Here is a 26,928-nt window from a genome sequence, read left to right on the forward strand (position 1 = left end):
CAGTATTAACTCTTTAGAAGGTGTTTGTAGTGATGACAGTATTAACTCTTTAGAAGGTGTTTGTAGTGATGACAGTATTAACTCTTTAGAAGGTGTTTGTAGTGATGACAGTATTAACTCTTTAGAAGGTGTTTGTAGAGATGACAGTATTAACTCTTTAGAAGGTGTTTGTAGTGATGACAGTATTAACTCTTTAGAAGGTGTTTGTAGTGATGACAGTATTAACTCTTTAGAAGGTGTTTGTAGTGATGACAGTATTAACTCTTTAGAAGGTGTTTGTAGTGATGACAGTATTAACTCTTTAGAAGGTGTTTGTAGTGATGACAGTATTAACTCTTTAGAAGGTGTTTGTAGTGATGACAGTATTAACTCTTTAGAAGGTGTTTGTAGAGATGACAGTATTAACTCTTTAGAAGGTGTTTGTAGTGATGACAGTATTAACTCTTTAGAAGGTGTTTGTAGTGATGACAGTATTAACTCTTTAGAAGGTGTTTGTAGTGATGACAGTATTAACTCTTTAGAAGGTGTTTGTAGTGATGACAGTATTAACTCTTTAGAAGGTGTTTGTAGTGATGACAGTATTAACTCTTTAGAAGGTGTTTGTAGTGATGACAGTATTAACTCTTTAGAAGGTGTTTGTAGTGATGACAGTATTAACTCTTTAGAAGGTGTTTGTAGTGATGACAGTATTAACTCTTTAGAAGGTGTTTGTAGTGATGACAGTATTAACTCTTTAGAAGGTGTTTGTAGTGATGACAGTATTAACTCTTTAGAAGGTGTTTGTAGTGATGACAGTATTAGTGGGAAACAGCAGCAGTCTACTCCACATGTCAGTATCAAGGGTAATCAATAGATAAACATACTAAAGGACAAAGTGGGCTTTATCCTCAGACTTGATTGGTCAGTAGACAGCCTATCATGAGTTATTTCATCTTAATGTAGGGTTAGGTAATGAGGATACAGCTAGTGGAGAGAGCATGTTAAATGTCTCTGACTTTATAGGCCTACTTTATACTGTATACAGTGTTTCTTTTGGAAACAGTAATACTGTGTTTCCAAGCCAATTTTCCCCTTGGGCACAATAAAGTTGATCTTATCTTCTGACATTAACTCCCCACCACTCCACTGTTGGACGTTAGAGAGCCTTTTGTGGCCTCACATCCCAATGGGGATAAACAGGATTAAGTCAGTCAGTCAGTAAGACTGTAACTCTACACCACTCCACTCTCAGTGGTTACCTGTCTGTAGGTGCAGTTACAGACTGCCGAGGGTTAAGGTTAGGGTTAAGGTTAGGGTTAAGGTTAGGGTTAGGAGGTCACTAGTGTAACTCACCACCACTCCACTCTCAGTGGTTACCTGTCTGTAGGTAAAGTTACAGACAGCCCAGGGTTAGGGTTAGGCTAAGGTTAAGGTTAGGGTTAGGGTTAGGGGGTCACTAGTGTAACTCACCACCACTCCACTCTCAGTGGTCACCTCTCTGTAGGTAAAGTTACAGACAGCCCAGGGTTAGGGTTAGGGTTAGGTTAAGGTTAGGGTTAGGGTTAGGGGGTCACTAGTGTAACTCACCACCACTCCACTCTCAGTGGTCACCTCTCTGTAGGTAAAGTTACAGACGGCCCAGGGTTAGGGTTAGGTTAAGATTAGGGTTAGGGTTAGGGGGGGTCACTAGTGTAACTCACCACCACTCCACTCTCAGTGGTCACCTCTCTGTAGGTAAAGTTACAGACGGCCCAGGCCAGGTAGTAGGTGGACATACGAGGGGTCCTGGAGAAGTGGTTGGTCACCCAGCCATCATCATCAGATATAGAGGCCTCTACAGGCATGTTGGAGAGAGAGAGGTAGGAGGCATCGTGTCTCAGGCTGACCCGGAACGTGGCCTTGTAGATGGGCTCATCAAAACACGGAAAGGCCTTTCTGGCGTGGGTGGGGGAGAACTGTGTCACCGCCATGTACCTGGAGAGAGGGGGAGGGAGAGAGAAGAGAGAGGGGAGGGAGAGAGAGAGAGAGAGGGAGGGAAGAGAGGGAGAGGGAGAGAAGAAAGATAGAAGGGGGGGGAGAGGGAGAGAAGGGAGAGGGGGAGGGATAGAGAAGAGAGAGGGGAGGGAGATAAAAGAGAGAGGGGAGGGAGAAGAGAGAGAGGGGGAGGGAAAGGGAGAGAGAAGAGACAGAGGGAGAGAGGAGGAGGGAGAGGAAGAGAAGAGAGAGAGGGGGAAGGAGAGGGGGAGGGAGAGAGAGAGAGAAAACAGATTTAGAGAATGACAGTAAGACAGAGAGATGTAGAGGAGGAAAGGGAGAGAGAGATAGAAAGACAGAGAGATGTAGAGGAGGAAAGGGAGAGAGAGATAGAAAGACAGAGAGATGTAGAGGAGGAAAGGGAGAGAGAGATAGAAAGACAGAGAGATGTAGAGGAGGAAAGGGAGAGAGAGATAGAAAGACAGAGAGATGTAGAGGAGGAAAGGGAGAGAGAGATAGTAAGACAGAGAGATGTAGAGGAGGAAAGGGAGAGAGAGATAGAAAGACAGAGAGGGGGAGAGATAGATAGAAAGACAGAGAGAGGGAGATAGAGAGGGGAGAGAGATAGAAAGACAGAGAGAGGGAGATAGAGAGGGGGAGAGAGATAGAAAGACAGAGAGATGTAGAGGAGGAAAGGGAGAGAGAGATAGAAAGACAGAGAGATGTAGAGGAGGAAAGAGATAGAGAGGGAGAGAGAGATAGAAAGACAGAGAGAGGGAGATAGAGAGGGGGAGAGAGATAGAAAGAAAGAGAGGGAGGGAGAGAGGGGTGGGAAGAGTGTGAGAAAGAGGGGAGGAGGAGGGAGAGGGGACGGGGAGAGAGAGAGCAAAGAGTTCGTTTCCCATTAGATTAGGAGATAAAAGGAACCTAATGGCTGAGAGTTGTTCTATACTTAGAAAATAGTGATTTCATCTTGACTATTGCCTTCTTGTCACCCTGGAACACTGATGAGCTCTGAGTTCACAATGAAACAGATAGGCCTCCTGTTTTGGTTTTACATATCACTGAAAGTGCTCCAGAATCTGTTACAGTCGAGTAAAGGCCATACTAGGTTGGCTTTGCTCTGAGCAGAACTCGGCTAGGTGAAGTGAACGTCTGTGCTCGCGTACTCCTTTACAATATATTTGTTTAAAAAAAACAAGAAAAAAAGCATCAATATTAATGTTTGTCCCTCTTGAGCTGCCGTAGCAACAACGTAGCCAGTACACTTCCTCAAAATAATCAGAATTAATCTAAGGTAATTCAGGAAATCTGTCATTTTTTTGCAGAGGAAGTCTTTGCAGAGGAAGCAATTTTACATCTAAGATGTTTGACGCAGTATTTCTCAAGTGAAAAAAAATATGTATGAAAACTAGTTGTCTGTCATTGAATGACAACAAACACTTAATTGAAGAATCCCTATTGTTGACCAATCACTGACGAAGGGGGTAGACTTCAGTTCAAGAAGAAAAAAAATGCTTGAACAGCACGCAAACACCATAATGAACAAAAACATCCCAAAATGTTGTCATAATATACAGCATGAACGGTTTCCACTGGGAAGCATACGGTAAGTTTTAGTAATCGCAGAACACGGGTGAAAAGTATCTCATATAATTCCCAGTTGGTTGAGAGTTCTTCCTGTGCAAATGCGCTGACCTACAGTACCAGTCAAAAGTTTGGACACATCTACTCATTCCAGGGTTTTTCTTTATTTTTTACTATTTTCTACATTGTAGAACAACAGTGAAGACATCAAAACTATGAAATAACACATATGGAATCATGTAGTATTTAGAACCTGTAAGTAAGCATTTCACTGTAAGGTCTACACCTGTTGTATTCGGCGCACATGACAAATAAACTTTGATTTGATTTAGTAGCTAAAAAAGTTCAAATAAAGAAATATTTAACATTTAAGATTCTTCAAAGTAGCCACTCTTTGCCTTGATGACAGCTTTGGACACTCTTGGCATTTTCTCAACCAGCTTCACCTGGAATGCTTTTCCAGCAGTCTTGAAGGAGTTCCCACATATGCTGATCACTGCTTTTCCTTCACTCTGCGGTCCAACTCATACCAAACCATCACAATTGGGTTGAAGTCAGGTGATGGTGGACAAGTCATCTGATGCAGCACTCAATCACTCTCCTTCTTGGTCAAATAGCCCTTACCCAGCCTGGAGGTGTGTTGGGGTCATTGTCCTGTTGAAAAACAAATGATAGTCCTACTAAGAGCAAACCAGATGGGATGGCGTATCACTGCAGAATGCTGTGGTAGCCATGCTGGTTATGTGTGCCTTGAATTCTAAATAAATCACTGACAGCGTCACCAGCAAAGCACCCCCACACCATCACACCTCCTCATCCATGCTTCACGGTGGGAATCAAACATGCAGAGATCATCCATTCACCTACTTTGCGTCTCACAAAGACACGGCGGTTGGAACCAAAAATCTCAACTTTGGACTCATCAGACCAAAGGACAGATTTCCACTGGTCTAATGTCCATTGCTCGTGTTTCTTGGCCCAAGCAAGTCTCTTCTTATTATTGGTGTCCTTTAGTAGTGGTTTCTTTGCAGCAATTTGACCATGAAGGCCTGATTTACGGTCTCCTCTGAACAGTTGATGTTGAGATGTGTCTGTTACTTGAACTCCATGAAGCATTTATTTGGCTTGCAATTTCTGAGGCTGGTAACTCTAATGAACATATCCTCTGCAGCAGAGGTAACTCTGGGTCTTCCGTTCCTGTGGCGGTCCTCATGAGAGCCAGTTTCATCATAGCACTTGATGGTTTTTGCGACTGCACTTGAAGAAACTTTCAAAGTCATTGAAATGTTCCATATTGACTAACCTTCATGTCTTAAAGTAATGATGGACTGACTGTTCCTGCCATAATATGGACTTGGTACTTTACCAAATAGGGCTATCTTCTGTATACCACCCCTACCTTGTCACAACACAACTGATTGGCTCAAATTCATTAAGAAGAACATTTATTCTAAATATTAACTTTTAACAAGTTGCACCTGTTAAATGAAATGTATTTCAGGTGACTACTTCATGAAGCTGGTTGAGAGAATGTCAAGAGTGGGCAAATCTGTCAAGGCAAAGGGTGGCTACTTTGAAGAATCTAAAATCTCAAATATATTTTGACATGTTGAACCCTTTTTTGGATACTACATGATCCCATATGTTGTATTTCATAGTTGTGATATCTTCACTATTATTCTACGATGTAGAAAATATTAAAAATGAAGAATGAGTAGGTGTGTCCAAACTTTTGACTGGTACTGTATATATTACATCTATTTGATCAATAATAGCTGCTCCTGGCAGCTTCTGTTGTGGAGAAGGCTTGGCTTCACTTAAAAGAAGGCTTGGCTTCACTTAAAATAAGTCTTGGTTTCATTTGAAATAAGTCTTGGTTTCATTTGAAATAAGTCTTGGTTTCATTTGAAATAAGTCTTGGTTTCATTTGAAATAAGTCTTGGTTTCATTTGAAAGAAGTCTTGGCTTCACTTGAAAGCCACCCCTCACAGTGCTACAGCTGAATTGGTGCCCACGTCAGCTCGTTATAGCAACTCAACGCTACAGAGACATGGTCACAGTAACAATCTTATAAATGACAGCCGGCCATCCGGTTTGTTAACTTCCTCTCCTGTAGTCTATTCCAAGACTCCGCGTAGTCACAGTTAGTGACTAAATTACATTCTAGAATAGTCAGAATCTTTTTAACAGTATGAGGTTTTATTTGCTATTTTTGCACTTGTTTCCCATTCCCAAACATTAGTTTAAAAATATATATATTTTCCTACTTTCCTGTTCCAAAATCCTCCTTTTAATTATCATTCCAGAGACAGAGCCATGTCTGAGAGAATAAAGTGCAGCATCAGGACTTCTGGGAAAAGGTCTGGGAGCCTCAGTTAGATTGGCAGTGGGGTGAGGAGAACCTCTCCTCTCAGTTAGATTGGCAGTGGGGTGAGGAGAACCTCTCCTCTCAGTTAGATTGGCAGTGGGGTGAGGAGAGCCTCTCCTCTCAGTTAGATTGGCAGTGGGGTGAGGAGAACCTCTCCTCTCAGTTAGATTGGCAGTGGGGTGAGGAGAACCTCTCCTCTCAGTTAGATTGGCAGTGGGGTGAGGAGAACCTCTCCTCTCAGCTCAGTGTGTGTGTGTGTGTGTGTGTGTGTGTGTGTCGTGTGTGTGTGTGTGTGTGTGTGTGTGTGTGTGTGTGTGTGTGTGTGTGTGTGTGTGTGTGTGTGTGTGTGTGTGTGTGTGTGTGTGGAAGTAGAAGTTAAGGAGGGGGCTCTGAGTTAACTAAGCCACAGTCATGATGTTAGTGATGTTATTGATGTCAGTGATGGAAGCAGTGATTTCCAACATCATCCAACACACTGTATAATAACCAGACAGCTGGATTACAGAGTATCAAAGCATCTCAAACCACTGAGGAGAGGAGGAGGAGGAGGAAGGAGGGAGGAGGAGGAGAACTGGCCTTTACCTCTACAGGGACCAGACCTCTTTTTCATCCCTCCATCCTCTCTTTCATCCGTCCATCCTCTGCTATGGACGTCAGGGATATAAAGGGAGACCAGTGAGCATCTCTCTCCCAAAATCCTGAGTGCTGGTCTGCTTTCATCATAGAGCCTCTCTAATGTATTCCTGTGTGACTGAAGGCTCTGACTCAGCATGCATCCCATATGGCACCCTATTCCCTATATAGTGCACTACTTTAGACCAGAGCCCTATTCCCTTTATAGACTCGCTGACTGGCTGACTAGCTGACTGGCTGACTGGCTGACTAAATGACTGGCTGACCAAAGAGCTGGTTTACAGGACTGACTGGTTGACCGGCTGATTCGCTGACTGGTTGACTTTCGACTGGCTGACTGGTTGACTGGTTGACTGGTTGACTGGTTTACTGGTTGACTGGTTGACTGGCTGACTGGTTGACTGGCTGACTGGCTGACTAAATGACTGGCTGACTAAATGACTGGTTGACTGGCTGACTGGTTGACTGGTTGACTAAATGGGTAAATGACTGGTTGACTAAATGGGTAAATGACTGGTTGACTGGCTGACTCATTTACTGGTTGACTAGTTGACTGGCTGACTGGTTGACTGGTTTACTGGCTGACTGGCTGACTGGTTTACTGGCTGACTGGCTGACTGATTGACTGGCTGACTGGCTGACTGAATGACTGGCTGACTAAATGACTGGCTGACTGGTTGACTGGCTGACTGGTTGACTGGCTGACTGGCTGACTGGTTGACTGGCTGACTGGTTGACTGGCTGACTGGCTGACTGAATGACTGGCTGACTAAATGACTGGCAGACTGGCTGACTGGCTGACTGGTTGACTGGTTGACTGGTTTACTGACTGACTGGCTGACTGGTTGACTGGCTGACTGGCTGACTGAATGACTGGCTGACTAAATGACTGGCTGACTGGTTGACTGGCTGACTGGTTGACTGGTTGACTGGTTGACTGGCTGACTGGTTGACTGGCTGACTGGCTGACTGGTTTACTGGCTGACTGGTTGACTGGCTGACTGGTTGACTGGCTGACTGGCTGACTGAATGACTGGCTGACTGAATGACTGGCTGACTGGTTGACTGGCTGACTGGCTGAATGGTTGACTGGCTGACTGAATGACTGGCTGACTGAATGACTGGCTGACTGGTTAACTGGCTGACTGGCTGAATGGTTGACTGGCTGACTGGCTGACTGAATGACTGGCTGACTGAATGACTGACTGAACAGCCCTCTGCTTTGCCTTTAGGATTAACCTGGGTAGTCCAACCATAACACCGTAATCCACACAGTTTCTTTGCCTAGTGGACGTGACAGCTAGGAAGAGGTTAAGAGAGGGGAGAGAGAGGAGGGAGAGAGGGGGAGAGAGGGGGGAGAGGAGGGAGAGAGGTAGGGAGAGAGGGGGGAGAGAGGGGGAGAGGGGGAGGGTAGGGAGGAGAGGGGGAGAGAGGAGGGAGAGAGGGGGGAGAGAGGGGGAGAGTGGAGGGAGAGAGGGGGAGAGAGGAGGGAGAGAGGGGGAGAGTGGAGGGAGAGAGGGGGAAGAGAGGGGGAGAGTGGAGGGAGAGAGGAGGGAGAGAGGGGGAGAGAGGGGGAGAGGAGGGGAGAGGAGGGAGAGAGGGGGGAGAGAGGAGGGAGAGAGGGGGAGAGTGAAAAAGCAGAACTTCACTACTTTCATTCATCTGCTTAGTCTGCCCTCATATTTACAGTAGCCTCACATTGATGTGTTTTACAAAAAGAAAATCATGATAACCAAGGCAAAGACTATTTGACATTCATGAGTTTTATTAACAAAGGTCCACCGAGCAAAAGCGTTATAAAATGTCCTTCAGGGGCGCTTGTCCCTCCCACGGTGACATTTAAATAGCTATCAGAATCAGTAGGAGCCTGATGAACTGACAGGGAGACTGATTGGAGATCTGGAGGTGAAGCTGGTTTAGCAGTGTTAACACTGAGGGATCCGTCCTTCATTACACACAAAGGCAGCGTTTAAACAGGCAGCCCAATTCTGATATTCTTTCCACTATTAGATCTTTTGACCAATCACATCTTATCTTTTCACATCAGACCATTTTTTTCAGATCAAAAGTAAAAGGCTCCATGACATCAAAGATACACACATTCACACACACACATGTACTCACACATTTTATTTAACCTTTATTTAACTTTATTTAACAAATAGGAACACAAAGCCAGGGATCGTTCTCCTGTCAGACAGTAAAGCCAGACAGTTATTTGTTGGTCATAGAGGGGATGTTTTTCAATGGGATGGCCTCTTCATTGAAAAAGCTCTGGAGATAAATACTATGAATTAAAGGAATAGAGATGAGGAGACGCCAGACAAACGTTCAACTTAAAAGGATAAATAGCAGCACTTGGCCAGGGAAAATAACAGTATCATGTCCTCTCTATACTGTCTTAACTCTGGTATAACAGTACTCTACTGTATAGTGTCTTAACTCTGATATAACAGTACTCTACTGTATAGTGTCTTAACTCTGGTATAACAGTATCGTCCTCTGTATAGTGTCTTAACTCTGATATAACAGTACTCTACTGTATAGTGTCTTAACTCTGATATAACAGTATCATGTCCTCTCTATACTGTCTTAACTCTGGTATAACAGTACTCTACTCTATACTGTCTTAACTCTGATATAACAGTACTCACTGTATCTGTCTTATCTCTAACTTTATACTGTCTTAACTCTGGTATAACAGTACTCTACTCTATACTGTCTTATCTCTGGTATAACAGTACTCTACTGTATACTGTCTTAACTCTGATATAACAGTATCATGTCCTCTCTATACTGTCTTAACTCTGGTATAACAGTACTCTACTGTATAGTGTCTTAACTCTGATATAACAGTACTCTACTCTATACTATTTTATCTCTGATATAACAGTACTCTACTGTATACTGTCTTAACTCTGATATAACAGTACTCTACTCTATACTGTCTTAACTTTGATATAACAGTACTCTACTCTATACTGTCTTATCTCTGATATAACAGTATCATGTCCTCTCTATACTGTCTTAACTCTGATATAACAGTACTCTACTCTATACTGTCTTAACTCTGATATAACAGTACTCTCCTCTATACTGTCTTATCTCTGATATAACAGTACTCTACTGTATACTGTCTTAACTCTGATATAACAGTATCATGTCCTCTCTATACTGTCTTGACTCTGGTATAACAGTACTCTACTCTATACTGTCTTAACTCAGATATAACAGTACTCTACTCTATACTGTCTTAACTCTGATATAACAGTACTCTACTCTATACTGTCTTAACTCTGATATAACAGTACTCTCCTCTATACTGTCTTAACTCTGATATAACAGTACTCTACTCTATACTGTCTTAACTCTGATATAACAGTACTCTACTGTATACTGTCTTAACTCTGGTATAATAGCACTCTACTGTATACTGTCTTAACTCTGATATAACAGTATCATGTCCTCTCTATACTCTCTTAACTCTGATATAACAGAACTCTACTATATACTGTCTTAACTTTGATATAACAGTATCATGTCCTCTCTATACTGTCTTAACTCTGGTATAACAGTACTCTACTCTATACTGTCTTAACTCTGATATAACAGTACTCTCCTCTATACTGTCTTATCTCTGATATAACAGTATCATGTCCTCTCTATACTGTCTTAACTCTGGTATAACAGTACTCTACTGTATACTGTCTTAACTCTGATATAACAGTATCATGTCCTCTCTATACTGTCTTAACTCTGGTATAACAGTACTCTACTCTATACTGTCTTAACTCTGATATAACAGTACTCTACTGTATACTGTCTTAACTCTGGTATAACAGTACTCTACTGTATACTGTCTTAACTCTGATATAACAGTACTCTCCTCTATACTGTCTTAACTCTGATATAACAGTACTCTACTGTATACTGTCTTAACTCTGATATAACAGTATCATGTCCTCTCTATACTGTCTTAACTCTGATATAACAGTACTCTACTCTATACTGTCTTAACTCTGATATAACAGTACTCTCCTCTATACTGTCTTATCTCTGATATAACAGTACTCTACTGTATACTGTCTTAACTCTGATATAACAGTATCATGTCCTCTCTATACTGTCTTGACTCTGGTATAACAGTACTCTACTCTATACTGTCTTAACTCTGATATAACAGTACTCTACTGTATACTGTCTTAACTCTGGTATAATAGCACTCTACTGTATACTGTCTTAACTCTGATATAACAGTATCATGTCCTCTCTATACTCTCTTAACTCTGATATAACAGAACTCTACTATATACTGTCTTAACTTTGATATAACAGTATCATGTCCTCTCTATACTGTCTTAACTCTGGTATAACAGTACTCTACTGTATAGTGTCTTAACTCTGATATAACAGTACTCTACTCTATACTGTCTTAACTCTGATATAACAGTACTCTCCTCTATACTGTCTTATCTCTGATATAACAGTATCATGTCCTCTCTATACTGTCTTAACTCTGATATAACAGTACTCTACTGTATACTGTCTTAACTTTGATATAACAGTATCATGTCCTCTCTATACTGTCTTAACTCTGGTATAACAGTACTCTACTCTATAGTGTCTTAACTCTGATATAACAGTACTCTACTGTATACTGTCTTAACTCTGGTATAACAGTACTCTACTGTATACTGTCTTAACTCTGATATAACAGTACTCTCCTCTATACTGTCTTAACTCTGATATAACAGTACTCTACTGTATACTGTCTTAACTTTGATATAACAGTATCATGTCCTCTCTATACTGTCTTAACTCTGGTATAACAGTACTCTACTGTATAGTGTCTTAACTCTGATATAACAGTACTCTACTGTATACTGTCTTAACTCTGATATAACAGTACTCTACTGTATACTGTCTTAACTCTGGTATAATAGCACTCTACTGTATACTGTCTTAACTCTGGTATAACAGTATCATGTCCTCTCTATACACTCTTATCTCTGGTATAACAGTACTCTACTATATACTGTCTTAACTTTGATATAACAGTATCATGTCCTCTCTATACTGTCTTAACTCTGGTATAACAGTACTCTACTCTATACTGTCTTAACTCTGATATAACAGTACTCTACTGTATACTGTCTTAACTCTGATATAACAGTACTCTACTGTATACTGTCTTAACTCTGATATAACAGTACTCTACTGTATACTGTCTTAACTCTGATATAACAGTACTCTACTGTATACTGTCTTAACTCTGATATAACAGTATCATGTCCTCTCTATACTGTCTTAACTCTGGTATAACAGTACTCTACTGTATACTGTCTTAACTCTGATATAACAGTACTCTACTGTATACTGTCTTAACTCTGGTATAACAGTACTCTACTGTATACTGTCTTAACTCTGATATAACAGTACTCTCCTCTATACTGTCTTAACTCTGATATAACAGTACTCTACTCTATACTGTCTTAACTCTGATATAACACTACTCTACTCTATACTGTCTTAACTCTGATATAACAGTACTCTCCTCTATACTGTCTTAACTCTGATATAACAGTACTCTACTGTATACTGTCTTAACTCTGATATAACAGTACTCTCCTCTATACTGTCTTAACTCTGATATAACAGTACTCTACTCTATACTGTCTTAACTCTGGTATAACAGTACTCTACTGTCTACTGTCTTAACTCTGATATAACAGTACTCTCCTCTATACTGTCTTAACTCTGGTATAACAGTACTCTCCTCTATACTGTCTTAACTCTGGTATAACAGTATCATGTCCTCTCTATACTGTCTTATCTCTGGTATAACAGTACTCTACTCTATACTGTCTTGACTCTGACATAACAGTATCACGTCCTCTCTATACTGTCTTAACTCTGGTATAACAGTACTCTACTGTATAGTGTCTTAACTCTGATATAACAGTACTCTACTGTATACTGTCTTAACTCTGATATAACAGTACTCTACTCTATACTGTCTTAACTCTGATATAACAGTATCGCGTCCTCTCTATACTGTCTTAACTCTGGTATAACAGTACTCTACTCTATACTGTCTTGACTCTGATATAACAGTACTCTCCTCTATACTGTCTTAACTCTGATATAACAGTACTCTCCTCTATACTGTCTTAACTCTGATATAACAGTACTCTACTGTATACTGTCTTAACTCTGATATAACAGTACTCTCCTCTATACTGTCTTAACTCTGATATAACAGTACTCTACTCTATACTGTCTTAACTCTGGTATAACAGTACTCTACTGTATACTGTCTTAACTCTGATATAACAGTACTCTCCTCTATACTGTCTTAACTCTGGTATAACAGTACTCTCCTCTATACTGTCTTAACTCTGGTATAACAGTATCATGTCCTCTCTATACTGTCTTAACTCTGATATAACAGTACTCTACTCTATACTGTCTTAACTCTGATATAACAGTACTCTACTGTATACTGTCTTAACTCTGATATAACAGTACTCTACTGTATACTGTCTTAACTCTGATATAACAGTATCATGTCCTCTCTATACTGTCTTAACTCTGATATAACAATATCATGTCCTCTCTATACTGTCTTGACTCTGATATAACAGTACTCTCCTCTATACTGTCTTAACTCTGATATAACAGTACTCTACTCTATACTGTCTTAACTCTGATATAACAGTACTCTACTCTATACTGTCTTAACTCTGGTATAACAGTACTCTACTGTATACTGTCTTAACTCTGATATAACAGTACTCTCCTCTATACTGTCTTAACTCTGATATAACAGTACTCTACTCTATACTGTCTTAACTCTGGTATAACAGTACTCTACTCTATACTGTCTTAACTCTGATATAACAGTACTCTCCTCTATACCGTCTTAACTCTGATATAACAGTACTCTACTGTATACTGTCTTAACTCTGGTATAACAGTACTTACTCTATACTGTCTTAACTCTGATATAACAGTACTCTACTGTATACTGTCTTAACTCTGGTATAACAGTACTTACTCTATACTGTCTTAACTCTGATATAACAGTACTCTCCTCTATACTGTCTTAACTCTGGTATAACAGTACTCTACTGTATAGTGTCTTAACTCTGATATAACAGTACTCTACTCTATACTGTCTTATCTCTGATATAACAGTACTCTACTCTATCCTGTCTTAACTCTGATATAACAGTACTCTACTCTATACTGTCTTAACTCTGATATAACAGTACTCTACTGTATACTGTCTTAACTCTGATATAACAGTACTCTCCTCTATACTGTCTTAACTCTGGTATAACAGTATCATGTCCTCTCTATACTGTCTTAACTCTGATATAGCAGTACTCTACTCTATACTGTCTTAACTCTGATATAACAGTACTCTCCTCTATACTGTCTTAACTCTGATATAACAGTACTCTACTCTATCCTGTCTTAACTCTGATATAACAGTACTCTACTCTATACTGTCTTAACTCTGGTATAACAGTACTCTACTGTATACTGTCTTAACTCTGATATAACAGTACTCTCCTCTATCCTGTCTTAACTCTGGTATAACAGTACTCTCCTCTATACTGTCTTAACTCTGGTATAACAGTACTCTACTGTATACTGTCTTAACTCTGATATAACAGTACTCTCCTCTATACTGTCTTAACTCTGATATAACAGTACTCTACTGTATACTGTCTTAACTCTGGTATAACAGTACTCTACTGTATACTGTCTTAACTCTGGTATAACAGTACTCTACTGTATACTGTCTTAACTCTGGTATAACAGTACTCTACTGTATACTGTCTTAACTCTGATATAACAGTACTCTACTCTATACTGTCTTAAGTCTGGTATAACAGTACTCTCCTCTATACTGTCTTAACTCTGGTATAACAGTATCATGTCCTCTCTATACTGTCTTAACTCAGATATAACAGTACTCTACTCTATACTGTCTTAACTCTGGTATAACAGTACTCTCCTCTATACTGTCTTAACTCTGGTATAACAGTACTCTCCTCTATACTGTCTTAACTCTGGTATAACAGTACTCTCCTCTATACTGTCTTAACTCTGATATAACAGTACTCTACTCTATACTGTCTTAACTCTGGTATAATAGCACTCTACTGTATACTGTCTTAACTCTGGTATAACAGTATCATGTCCTCTCTATACTCTCTTAACTCTGATATAAGAGTACTCTACTATATACTGTCTTAACTCTGATATAACAGTATCATGTCCTCTCTATACTCTCTTAACTCTGGTATAACAGTACTCTACTCTATACTGTCTTAACTCTGATATAACAGTACTCTACTGTATACTGTCTTAACTCTGGTATAACAGTACTCTACTGTATACTGTCTTAACTCTGGTATAACAGTACTCTACTGTATACTGTCTTAACTCTGATATAACAGTACTCTCCTCTATACTGTCTTAACTCTGATATAACTGTACTCTACTCTATACTGTCTTAACTCTGATATAACAGTACTCTCCTCTATACTGTCTTAACTCTGATATAACAGTACTCTCCTCTATACTGTCTTAACTCTGATATAACAGTACTCTACTGTATACTGTCTTAACTCTGATATAACAGTACTCTCCTCTATACTGTCTTAACTCTGATATAACAGTTCTCTACTCTATACTGTCTTAACTCTGGTATAACAGTACTCTACTGTATACTGTCTTAACTCTGATATAACAGTACTCTCCTCTATACTGTCTTAACTCTGGTATAACAGTACTCTCCTCTATACTGTCTTAACTCTGGTATAACAGTATCATGTCCTCTCTATACTGTCTTATCTCTGGTATAACAGTACTCTACTCTATACTGTCTTGACTCTGATATAACAGTATCACGTCCTCTCTATACTGTCTTAACTCTGGTATAACAGTACTCTACTGTATAGTGTCTTAACTCTGATATAACAGTACTCTCCTCTATACTGTCTTAACTCTGGTATAACAGTACTCTACTGTATACTGTCTTAACTCTGGTATAACAGTACTCTACTCTATACTGTCTTAACTCTGGTATAACAGTACTCTACTGTATAGTGTCTTAACTCTGATATAACAGTACTCTACTGTATACTGTCTTAACTCTGATATAACAGTACTCTACTCTATACTGTCTTAACTCTGATATAACAGTATCGCGTCCTCTCTATACTGTCTTAACTCTGGTATAACAGTACTCTACTCTATACTGTCTTAACTCTGATATAACAGTACTCTCCTCTATACTGTCTTAACTCTGATATAACAGTACTCTCCTCTATACTGTCTTAACTCTGATATAACAGTACTCTACTGTATACTGTCTTAACTCTGATATAACAGTACTCTCCTCTATACTGTCCTAACTCTGATATAACAGTACTCTACTCTATACTGTCTTAACTCTGGTATAACAGTACTCTCCTCTATACTGTCTTAACTCTGATATAACAGTACTCTCCTCTATACTGTCTTAACTCTGGTATAACAGTACTCTCCTCTATACTGTCTTAACTCTGGTATAACAGTATCATGTCCTCTCTATACTGTCTTATCTCTGGTATAACAGTACTCTACTCTATACTGTCTTGACTCTGATATAACAGTATCGCGTCCTCTCTATACTGTCTTAACTCTGGTACAACAGTACTCTACTCTATACTGTCTTGACTCTGATATAACAGTACTCTCCTCTATACTGTCTTAACTCTGATATAACAGTACTCTACTGTATACTGTCTTAACTCTGGTATAACAGTACTCTACTGTATACTGTCTTATCTCTGGTATAACAGTACTCTCCTCTATACTGTCTTAACTCTGATATAACAGTACTCTACTGTATACTGTCTTAACTCTGATATAACGATGTCATGTCCTCTCTATACTGTCTTAACTCTGATATAACAGTACTCTACTCTATACTGTCTTAACTCTGGTATAACAGTACTCTACTCTATACTGTCTTATCTCTGATATAACAGTACTCTACTGTATACTGTCTTAACTCTGATATAACAGTACTCTCCTCTATACTGTCTTAACTCTAATATAACAGTACTCTACTGTATACTGTCTTAACTCTGATATAACAGTACTCTCCTCTATACTGTCTTAACTCTGGTATAACAGTACTCTACTCTATACTGTCTTAACTCTGATATAACAGTACTCTACTGTATACTGTCTTAACTCTGATATAACAGTACTCTCCTCTATACTGTCTTAACTCTAATATAACAGTACTCTACTCTATCCTGTCTTAACTCTGATATAACAGTACTCTACTCTATACTGTCTTAACTCTGATATAACAGTACTCTACTGTATACTGTCTTAACTCTGATATAACAGTACTCTCCTCTATACTGTCTTAACTCTGATATAACAGTACTCTACTCTATACTGTCTTAACTCTGGTATAACAGTACTCTACTGTATACTGTCTTAACTCTGGTATAACAGTACTCTACTGTATACTGTCTTAACTCTGCTATAACAGTACTCTACTCTATACTGTCTTAACTCTGGTATAACAGTACTCTCCTCTATACTGTCTTAACTCTGGTATAACAGTATCATGTCCTCTCTATACTGTCTTAACTCTGATATAACAGTACTCTACTCTATACTGTCTTAACTCTGGTATAACAGTACTCTCCTCTATACTGTCTTAACTCTGGTATAACTGTATCATGTCCTCTCTATACTGTCTTAACTCTGATATAACAGTACTCTACTGTATACTGTCTTAACTCTGGTATAACTGTATCATGTCCTTTCTATACTGTCTTAACTCTGATATAACAGTACTCTACTGTATACTGTCTTAACTCTGGTATAACTGTATCATGTCCTCTCTATACTGTCTTAACTCTGGTATAACAGTACTCTACTCTATACTGTCTTAACTCTAATATAACAGTACTCTACTCTATACTGTCTTAACTCTGGTATAACAGTACTCTACTGTATACTGTCTTAACTCTGATATAACAGTACTCTACTCTATACTGTCTTAACTCTGGTATAACAGTACTCTACTCTATACTGTTGTAACGTTCGTCATATGGAATGGACCAAAACGCAGCGGGTATATTTATCATCTTCTTTATTATTGAAAGAAAGACACTATAAACAAAATAAACAAACAAAGGACGAAACAGTCCCATCAGGTACACAGACTAAACAGGAAATACCCACCCACAAACACAAGAGAAAACTAAACCACTTAAATATGGCTTCCAATTAGAGGCAACGACAACCAGCTGCCTCTAATTGGAGGTCGTTCCAAAACCCCAACAAAGAAATAGAAAAACTAGATAACCACATAGAAATAGAAAACATAGAACATCAACCAAAAACCCCGAAACACACTAAACTAGACTACAATAACAAACAACCCCTTTTTACTGGTCAGGACGTGACAACTGTCTTAACTCTGATATAACAGTACTCTACTGTATACTGTCTTAACTCTGATATAACAGTACTCTACTCTATACTGTCTTAACTCTGATATAACAGTACTCTACTCTATACTGTCTTAACTCTGGTATAACAGTACTCTACTCTATACTGTCTTAACTCTGGTATAACAGTACTCTACTGTATACTGTCTTAACTCTGATATAACAGTACTCTACTCTATACTGTCTTAACTCTGGTATAACAGTACGCTACTGTATACTGTCTTAACTCTGGTATAACAGTACTCTACTGTATACTGTCTTATCTCTGGTATAACAGTACTCTACTGTATACTGTCTTAACTCTGCTATAACAGTACTCTACTCTATACTGTCTTAACTCTGGTATAACAGTACTCTACTGTATACTGTCTTAACTCTGGTATAACAGTATCATGTCCTCTCTATACTGTCTTAACTCTGATATAACAGTACTCTACTCTATACTGTCTTAACTCTGGTATAACAGTACTCTCCTCTATACTGTCTTAACTCTGGTATAACTGTATCATGTCCTCTCTATACTGTCTTAACTCTGATATAGCAGTACTCTACTGTATACTGTCTTAACTCTGGTATAACTGTATCAGTCCTTTCTATACTGTCTTAACTCTGATATAACAGTACTCTACTGTATACTGTCTTAACTCTGGTATAACTGTATCATGTCCTCTCTATACTGTCTTAACTCTGGTATAACAGTACTCTACTCTATACTGTCTTAACTCTGATATAACAGTACTCTACTCTATACTGTCTTAACTCTGGTATAACAGTACTCTACTGTATACTGTCTTAACTCTGGTATAACAGTACTCTACACTATAATGTCTTAACTCTGGTATAACAGTACTCTACTCTATACTGTTGTAACGTTCGTCATATGGAATGGACCAAAACGCAGCGGCGGTATATTTATCATCTTCTTTATTATTGAAAGAAAGACACTATAAACAAAATAAACAAACAAAGGGACGAAACAGTCCCATCAGGTACACAGACTAAACAGGAAATACCCACCCACAAACACAGAGAGAAAACTAAACCACTTAAATATGGCTTCCAATTAGAGGCAACGACAACCAGCTGCCTCTAATTGGAGGTCGTTCCAAAACCCCAACAAAGAAATAGAAAAACTAGATAACCACATAGAAATAGAAAACATAGAACATCAACCAAAAACCCCGAAACACACTAAACTAGACTACAATAACAAACAACCCCTTTTTACTGGTCAGGACGTGACAACTGTCTTAACTCTGATATAACAGTACTCTACTGTATACTGTCTTAACTCTGATATAACAATACTCTACTGTATACTGTCTTAACTCTGATATAGCAGTACTCTACTCTATACTGTCTTAACTCTGATATAACAGTACTCTACTCTATACTGTCTTATCTCTGGTATAACAGTACTCTACTCTATACTGTCTTAACTCTGGTATAACAGTCCTCTACTCTATACTGTCTTAACTCTGGTATAAGGAACTCTCTTGTCATAACTCATGAATGTACAGAACAGATTATGATCCTACACAGACCCTTGGGAAGAAGGCATATGGAATGGAGACACAGCATAAATGTTTTCCCTGACATAAACATGTCGCTGTTTCAACGACTAAGCTAATCTAGGTCTCACGCTGCCTGAACAATCATCTCAATATCAATTAAAAAAAGGCAATTAAGCTCCCTCTTCATTAGCCTTCCCTCCATTTCTCATTCCCTTGATCCCTCCATTCCCTACATCCTATGATCACTCCTTCCCGCCTCCCTCCATCCCTTGATCTCTTTATCCCTCCATCATTTTATTTCTCCATCCCTCCATTTCTCCATTCTATCAGTTGCCAGCCAACTTCCCACCGCCTTGGAGTGCTGCTCTGTGGCTGAAAACCAAAAGAGCCCCATGTCTCCAAGTTTTTCAAAGGAAAAGCAAAGTTTGTATCAGGTTTTGGATTTCACTCCCTATACCCTTAAAATCAGAGAAAAACCAGGCACAATACTCACAGGCAGCTGAGGGGTAGAGAGAGAGGTGGAGAGAGAGAGGTGGAGAGAGAGAGAGAGAGAGAGAGAGAGAGAGAGAAGAGAGAAGAGAGAAGAGGGTGAGAGGAGAGAGAGAGAGAGAGAGAGAGAGAGAGAGAGAGAGACAGAGAGAGAGAGAGAGAGAGAGAGAGAGGAGAGAGTGAGAGAGAGAGAGAGAGAGAGAGAGAGAGAGAGAGAGAGAGAGAGAGAGACAGAGAGAGAGAGAGAGAGAGAGAGAGAGAGAGAGAGAGAGAGAGAGAGAGAGAGAGAGAGAGAGAGAGAGGAGAGAGTGGTTGTCAGAGGCTGAAAGGCCCAGCAGGCTACTCTTATTGTAGAGATGAAAGGAGAGTAGAGGTGAGGCAGCGGATCGAAGGAGGTATTAGTACAGTGGTGAAGGGCGTTAAGTGTGTTTGGGATGATGGGGAACCCGTGGGAAAATGACAGAACCTGACTGGACCATCTCCAGCTTCGCTAGGCTATGTCTGGGAAACGCCTGCACGCTGCGGAGAAAACACTATTTTCTCCTACGGTAAAGAAAGACTTCTGGATCACTAGACAAGACAGTCGGGTGAAGTAGAGTATCAGTGGGAATGAACAGGGATGGGAACTAACCACATACAGCACTTTGAGTTCACCTAGCCTGATCCCAGATCTGTTTGTGCTCTCGCCAACTCCATCGATTGTCAAGCTAAACACGGCATGACAGGGAGCTGTGACAGGGAGTTGTGACAGGGAGCTGTGACAGGGAGTTGTGACAGGGAGTTGTGACAGGGAGTTGTGACCGTGGAGTTGTGACAGGGAGCTGTGACAGGGAGCTGTGACAGGGAGCTGTGACAGGGAGCTGTGACAGGGAGCTGTGACCGTGGAGTTGTGACAGGGAGTTGTGACAGGGAGTTGTGACAGGGAGCTGTGACAGGGAGTTGTGACAGGGAGTTGTGACAGGGAGCTGTGACAGGGAGCAGGGAGTTGTGACAGGGAGTTGTGACAGGGAGTTGTGACAGGGAGTTGTGACAGGGAGCTGTGACAGGGAGTTGTGACAGGGAGTTGTGACAGGGAGTTGTGACAGGGAGCTGTGACAGGGAGTTGTGACAGGGAGTTGTGGCAGGGAGTTGTGACAGGGAGTTGTGACAGGGAGCTGTGACAGGGAGTTGTGACAGGGAGTTGTGACAGGGAGTTGTGACAGGGAGCTGTGACAGGGAGTTGTGACAGGGAGTTGTGACAGGGAGCTGTGACAGGGAGTTGTGACAGGGAGTTGTGACAGGGAGTTGTGACAGGGAGTTGTGACAGGGAGTTGGCATGATAACACAAACAGACTGGTACTCAGGCTAATGTCCCCCTCCCTTACACTATAAAACGCTTTGAGCATCGATCTGGAATGTAAAAGCTCTATATAAAATCAATCAATATTTATCCAATATTACGATGGCTGTTATGCAAACTATTTGTTACAGTACTAAAACCTAATGTCCTGTCCTGTACCTCTGTTCTGAAACACGTTCTCTGACTGGCTCCCAGATGGCACCCTATTCCTTATAAAGTACTGCACTACTGTATAGGGCTCTGGTCAACAGTAGTGCACTATATAGGGAATAGGGCTCTGGTCTAAAGTAGTGCACAATATAGGGAATAGGGCTCTGGTCTAAAGTAGTGCACTATATAGGGAATAGGGCTCTGGTCTAAAGTAGTGCACTATATAGGGAATAGGGCTCTGGTCTAAAGTAGTGCACAATATAGGGAATAGGGCTCTGGTCTAAAGTAGTGCACTATATAGGGAATAGGGCTCTGGTCTAAAGTAGTGCACTATATAGGGAATAGGGCCCTGGTCTAAAGTAGTGCACTATATAGGGAATAGGGCTCTGGTCTAAAGTAGTGCACTATATAGGGAATAGGGCTCTGGTCTAAAGTAGTGCACTATATAGGGAATAGGGCTCTGGTCTAAAGTAGTGCACTATATAGGGAATAGGGCTCTGGTATAAAGTAGTGCACTATATAGGGAATAGGGCTCTGGTCTAAAGTAGTGCACTATATAGGGAATAGGGCTCTGGTCTAAAGTAGTGCACTATATAGGGAATAGGGCTCTGGTCTAAAGTAGTGCACTATATAGGGAATAGGGCTCTGGTCTAAAGTAGTGCACTATATAGGGAATAGGGCTCTGGTATTAAGTAGTGCACTATATAGGGAATAGGGCTCTGGTCTAAAGTAGTGCACTATATAGGGAATAGGGCTCTGGTCTAAAGTAGTGCACTATATAGGGAATAGGGCTCTGGTCTAAAGTAGTGCACTATATAGGGAATAGGGCTCTGGTCTAAAGTAGTGCACAATATAGGGAATAGGGCTCTGGTCTAAAGTAGTGCACTATATAGGGAATAGGGCTCTGGTCTAAAGTAGTGCACTATATAGGGAATAGGGCCCTGGTCTAAAGTAGTGCACTATATAGGGAATAGGGCTCTGGTCTAAAGTAGTGCACTATATAGGGAATAGGGCTCTGGTCTAAAGTAGTGCACTATATAGGGAATAGGGCTCTGGTCTAAAGTAGTGCACTATATAGGGAATAGGGCTCTGGTCTAAAGTAGTGCACTATATAGGGAATAGGGCTCTGGTCTAAAGTAGTGCACTATATAGGGAATAGGGTTCCATTTGCAACGAAACCTCTGTTTGTCGTCACGGTCGATCCAATCATGTGTAATTAGCATTGATTTCCAAGTGACTGAAGTCATGTCCTTTAATGAACCCCCAGCCAGCTGCCCCGGTGCAGCGCTCGGCTGAACGTATGATACAAGTCACCAAGTCACTTATTTACCAGGCTGGATGTTAGGCGTGTGGCTGTGGGACCGACCTGCTGCTGGGAGCCGTTGTTCAATATGCACAGTTCAGATGATGGTAACCTGACATGACACTGACGATCAGTGGGACTCACCCTTTCTAGAAATAGTGACCCTATGGAACCTGGTCAAAAGAAGTGCACTATAAAGGAAATAGGATGCCCTTTGAGACGCAGACTTTGTTATTTTGAAGTGTCACAGAACAGAAGTTGGTGGTTTAAGTCATCAGATGCAAGTCAGTTAAAGCTAATACACACACACACACTCCAACTTCCCCTGCTCATGGTCAATGACACACACACACACACACACTCCAACTTCCCCTGCTCATGGTCAATGACACACACACACACACACACACACTCCAACTTCCCCTGCTCATGGTCAATGACACACACACACACACACACACACACCAACTTCCCCTGCTCATGGTCAATGACACACACACACACACACACACACCAACTTCCCCTGCTCATGGTCAATGACACACACACACACACACACACACACCAACTTCCCCTGCTCATGGTCAATGACACACACACACACACACACACCAACTTCCCCTGCTCATGGTCAATGACACACACACACACACACACACACACCAACTTCCCCTGCTCATGGTCAATGACACACACACACACACACTCCAACTTCCCCTGCTCATGGTCAATGACACACACACACACACACACTCCAACTTCCCCTGCTCATGGTCAATGACACACACACACACACACACACACTCCAACTTCCCCTGCTCATGGTCAATGACACACACACACACACACACACCAACTTCCCCTGCTCATGGTCAATGACACACACACACACACACACACACCAACTTCCCCTGCTCATGGTCAATGACACACACACACACACACACACACACCAACTTCCCCTGCTCATGGTCAATGACACACACACACACACACACACCAACTTCCCCTGCTCATGGTCAATGACACACACACACACACACACACACACCAACTTCCCCTGCTCATGGTCAATGACACACACACACACACACTCCAACTTCCCCTGCTCATGGTCAATGACACACACACACACACACACTCCAACTTCCCCTGCTCATGGTCAATGACACACACACACACACACACACCAACTTCCCCTGCTCATGGTCAATGACACACACACACACACACACACACACCAACTTCCCCTGCTCATGGTCAATGACACACACACACACACACTCCAACTTCCCCTGCTCATGGTCAATGACACACACACACACACACACACCAACTTCCCCTGCTCATGGTCAATGACACACACACACACACACACACACACACCAACTTCCCCTGCTCATGGTCAATGACACACACACACACACACACACTCCAACTTCCCCTGCTCATGGTCAATGACACACACACACACACACACACACCAACTTCCCCTGCTCATGGTCAATGACACACACACACACACACACTCCAACTTCCCCTGCTCATGGTCAATGACACACACACACACACACACACACACACCAACTTCCCCTGCTCATGGTCAATGACACACACACACACACACACTCCAACTTCCCCTGCTCATGGTCAATGACACACACACACACACACACACACACACCAACTTCCCCTGCTCATGGTCAATGACACACACACACACACACACACACACACACACACACCAACTTCCCCTGCTCATGGTCAATGACACACACACACACACACACACCAACTTCCCCTGCTCATGGTCAATGACACACACACACACACACACACACACTCCAACTTCCCCTGCTCATGGTCAATGACACACACACACACACACACTCACACACCAACTTCCCCTGCTCATGGTCAATGACACACACACACACACACACACACACACACACACCAACTTCCCCTGCTCATGGTCAATGACACACACACACACACACTCCCTCTTCCACTGCTCATGGTAAATGACACACACACACTCCAACTTCCACTGCTCATGGTAAACGACACACACACACACACACACACACTCCAACTTCCCCTGCTCATGGTCAATGACACACACACACACACACACACACCAACTTCCCCTGCTCATGGTCAATGACACACACACACACACACACACACACCAACTTCCCCTGCTCATGGTCAATGACACACACACACACACACACACCAACTTCCCCTGCTCATGGTCAATGACACACACACACACACACACACACACACACACACCAACTTCCCCTGCTCATGGTCAATGACACACACACACACACACTCCAACTTCCCCTGCTCATGGTCAATGACACACACACACACACACACTCCAACTTCCCCTGCTCATGGTCAATGACACACACACACACACACACACCAACTTCCCCTGCTCATGGTCAATGACACACACACACACACACACACACACACCAACTTCCCCTGCTCATGGTCAATGACACACACACACACACACTCCAACTTCCCCTGCTCATGGTCAATGACACACACACACACACACACACCAACTTCCCCTGCTCATGGTCAATGACACACACACACACACACACACACACCCAACTTCCCCTGCTCATGGTCAATGACACACACACACACACACACACTCCAACTTCCCCTGCTCATGGTCAATGACACACACACACACACACACACACACCAACTTCCCCTGCTCATGGTCAATGACACACACACACACACACACTCCAACTTCCCCTGCTCATGGTCAATGACACACACACACACACACACACACACACCAACTTCCCCTGCTCATGGTCAATGACACACACACACACACACACTCCAACTTCCCCTGCTCATGGTCAATGACACACACACACACACACACACACACACCAACTTCCCCTGCTCATGGTCAATGACACACACACACACACACACACACACACACACACACCAACTTCCCCTGCTCATGGTCAATGACACACACACACACACACACACACCAACTTCCCCTGCTCATGGTCAATGACACACACACACACACACACACACACTCCAACTTCCCCTGCTCATGGTCAATGACACACACACACACACACACTCACACACCAACTTCCCCTGCTCATGGTCAATGACACACACACACACACACACACACACACACACACACCAACTTCCCCTGCTCATGGTCAATGACACACACACACACACACTCCCTCTTCCACTGCTCATGGTAAATGACACACACACACTCCAACTTCCACTGCTCATGGTAAACGAACACACACACACACACACACACACACACACACACACACACACACACACACACACACACACACACACACACACACTCCCCCTTCCCCTGCTCATGGTCAATGACACACACACACTCCAACTTCCACTGCTCATGGTAAACGACACACACACACACACTCCCTCTTCCCCGCTCATGGTCAATGCATGAGGCAGTATCTACAGTACATGGACAGACTGACACACCCATTGGCCTATTGACTGACTGCGGTCCAGTCAATGTTGTGTGTGTGTGTGTGTGTGTGTGTGTGTGTGTGTGTGTGTGTGTGTGTGGTCCTGACCTTCTAACTGACTGACCAATGGAACAACGTCATGCTGCACGGGGCTTATAGAATCACTGACTGACCAATGGAACAAGGTCTTGCCTCATGGGGCTTATAGAATCACTGACTGACCAATGGAACAAGGTCTTGCCTCATGGGGCTTATAGAATCACTGACTGACCAATGGAACAAGGTCTTGCCTCATGGGGCTTATAGAATCACTGACTGACCAATGGAACAAGGTCTTGCCTCATGGGGCTTATAGAATCACTGACTGACCAATGGAACAAGGTCTTGCCTCATGGGGCTTATAGAATCACTGACTGACCAATGGAACAAGGTCTTGCCACATGGGGCTTATAGAATCACTGACTGACCAATGGAACAAGGTCTTGCCTCATGGGGCTTATAGAATCACTGACTGACCAATGGAAC

The 26,928-nt window shown here is 41.8% G+C and overlaps 1 protein-coding gene across 1 annotated transcript in view; it reads right to left on the reverse strand.

Annotated features, from left to right (window-relative positions):
- LOC106595568 (thyrotropin-releasing hormone-degrading ectoenzyme) overlaps nucleotides 1-26,928 on the reverse strand; it is a 449,769-nt gene that overhangs the window by 400,691 nt on the left and 22,150 nt on the right. The window contains exon 2 of the mRNA XM_045700210.1: nucleotides 1,680-1,953. Coding sequence (XP_045556166.1) covers nucleotides 1,680-1,953 — 274 coding nt within the window. The remainder of the gene's footprint in view (nucleotides 1-1,679; nucleotides 1,954-26,928) is intronic.

The sequence above is a fragment of the Salmo salar genome, chromosome ssa17 (genome assembly GCF_905237065.1).
Source record: "Salmo salar chromosome ssa17, Ssal_v3.1, whole genome shotgun sequence".
In the NCBI taxonomy this organism is placed as follows: Eukaryota; Metazoa; Chordata; class Actinopteri; order Salmoniformes; family Salmonidae; genus Salmo; species Salmo salar.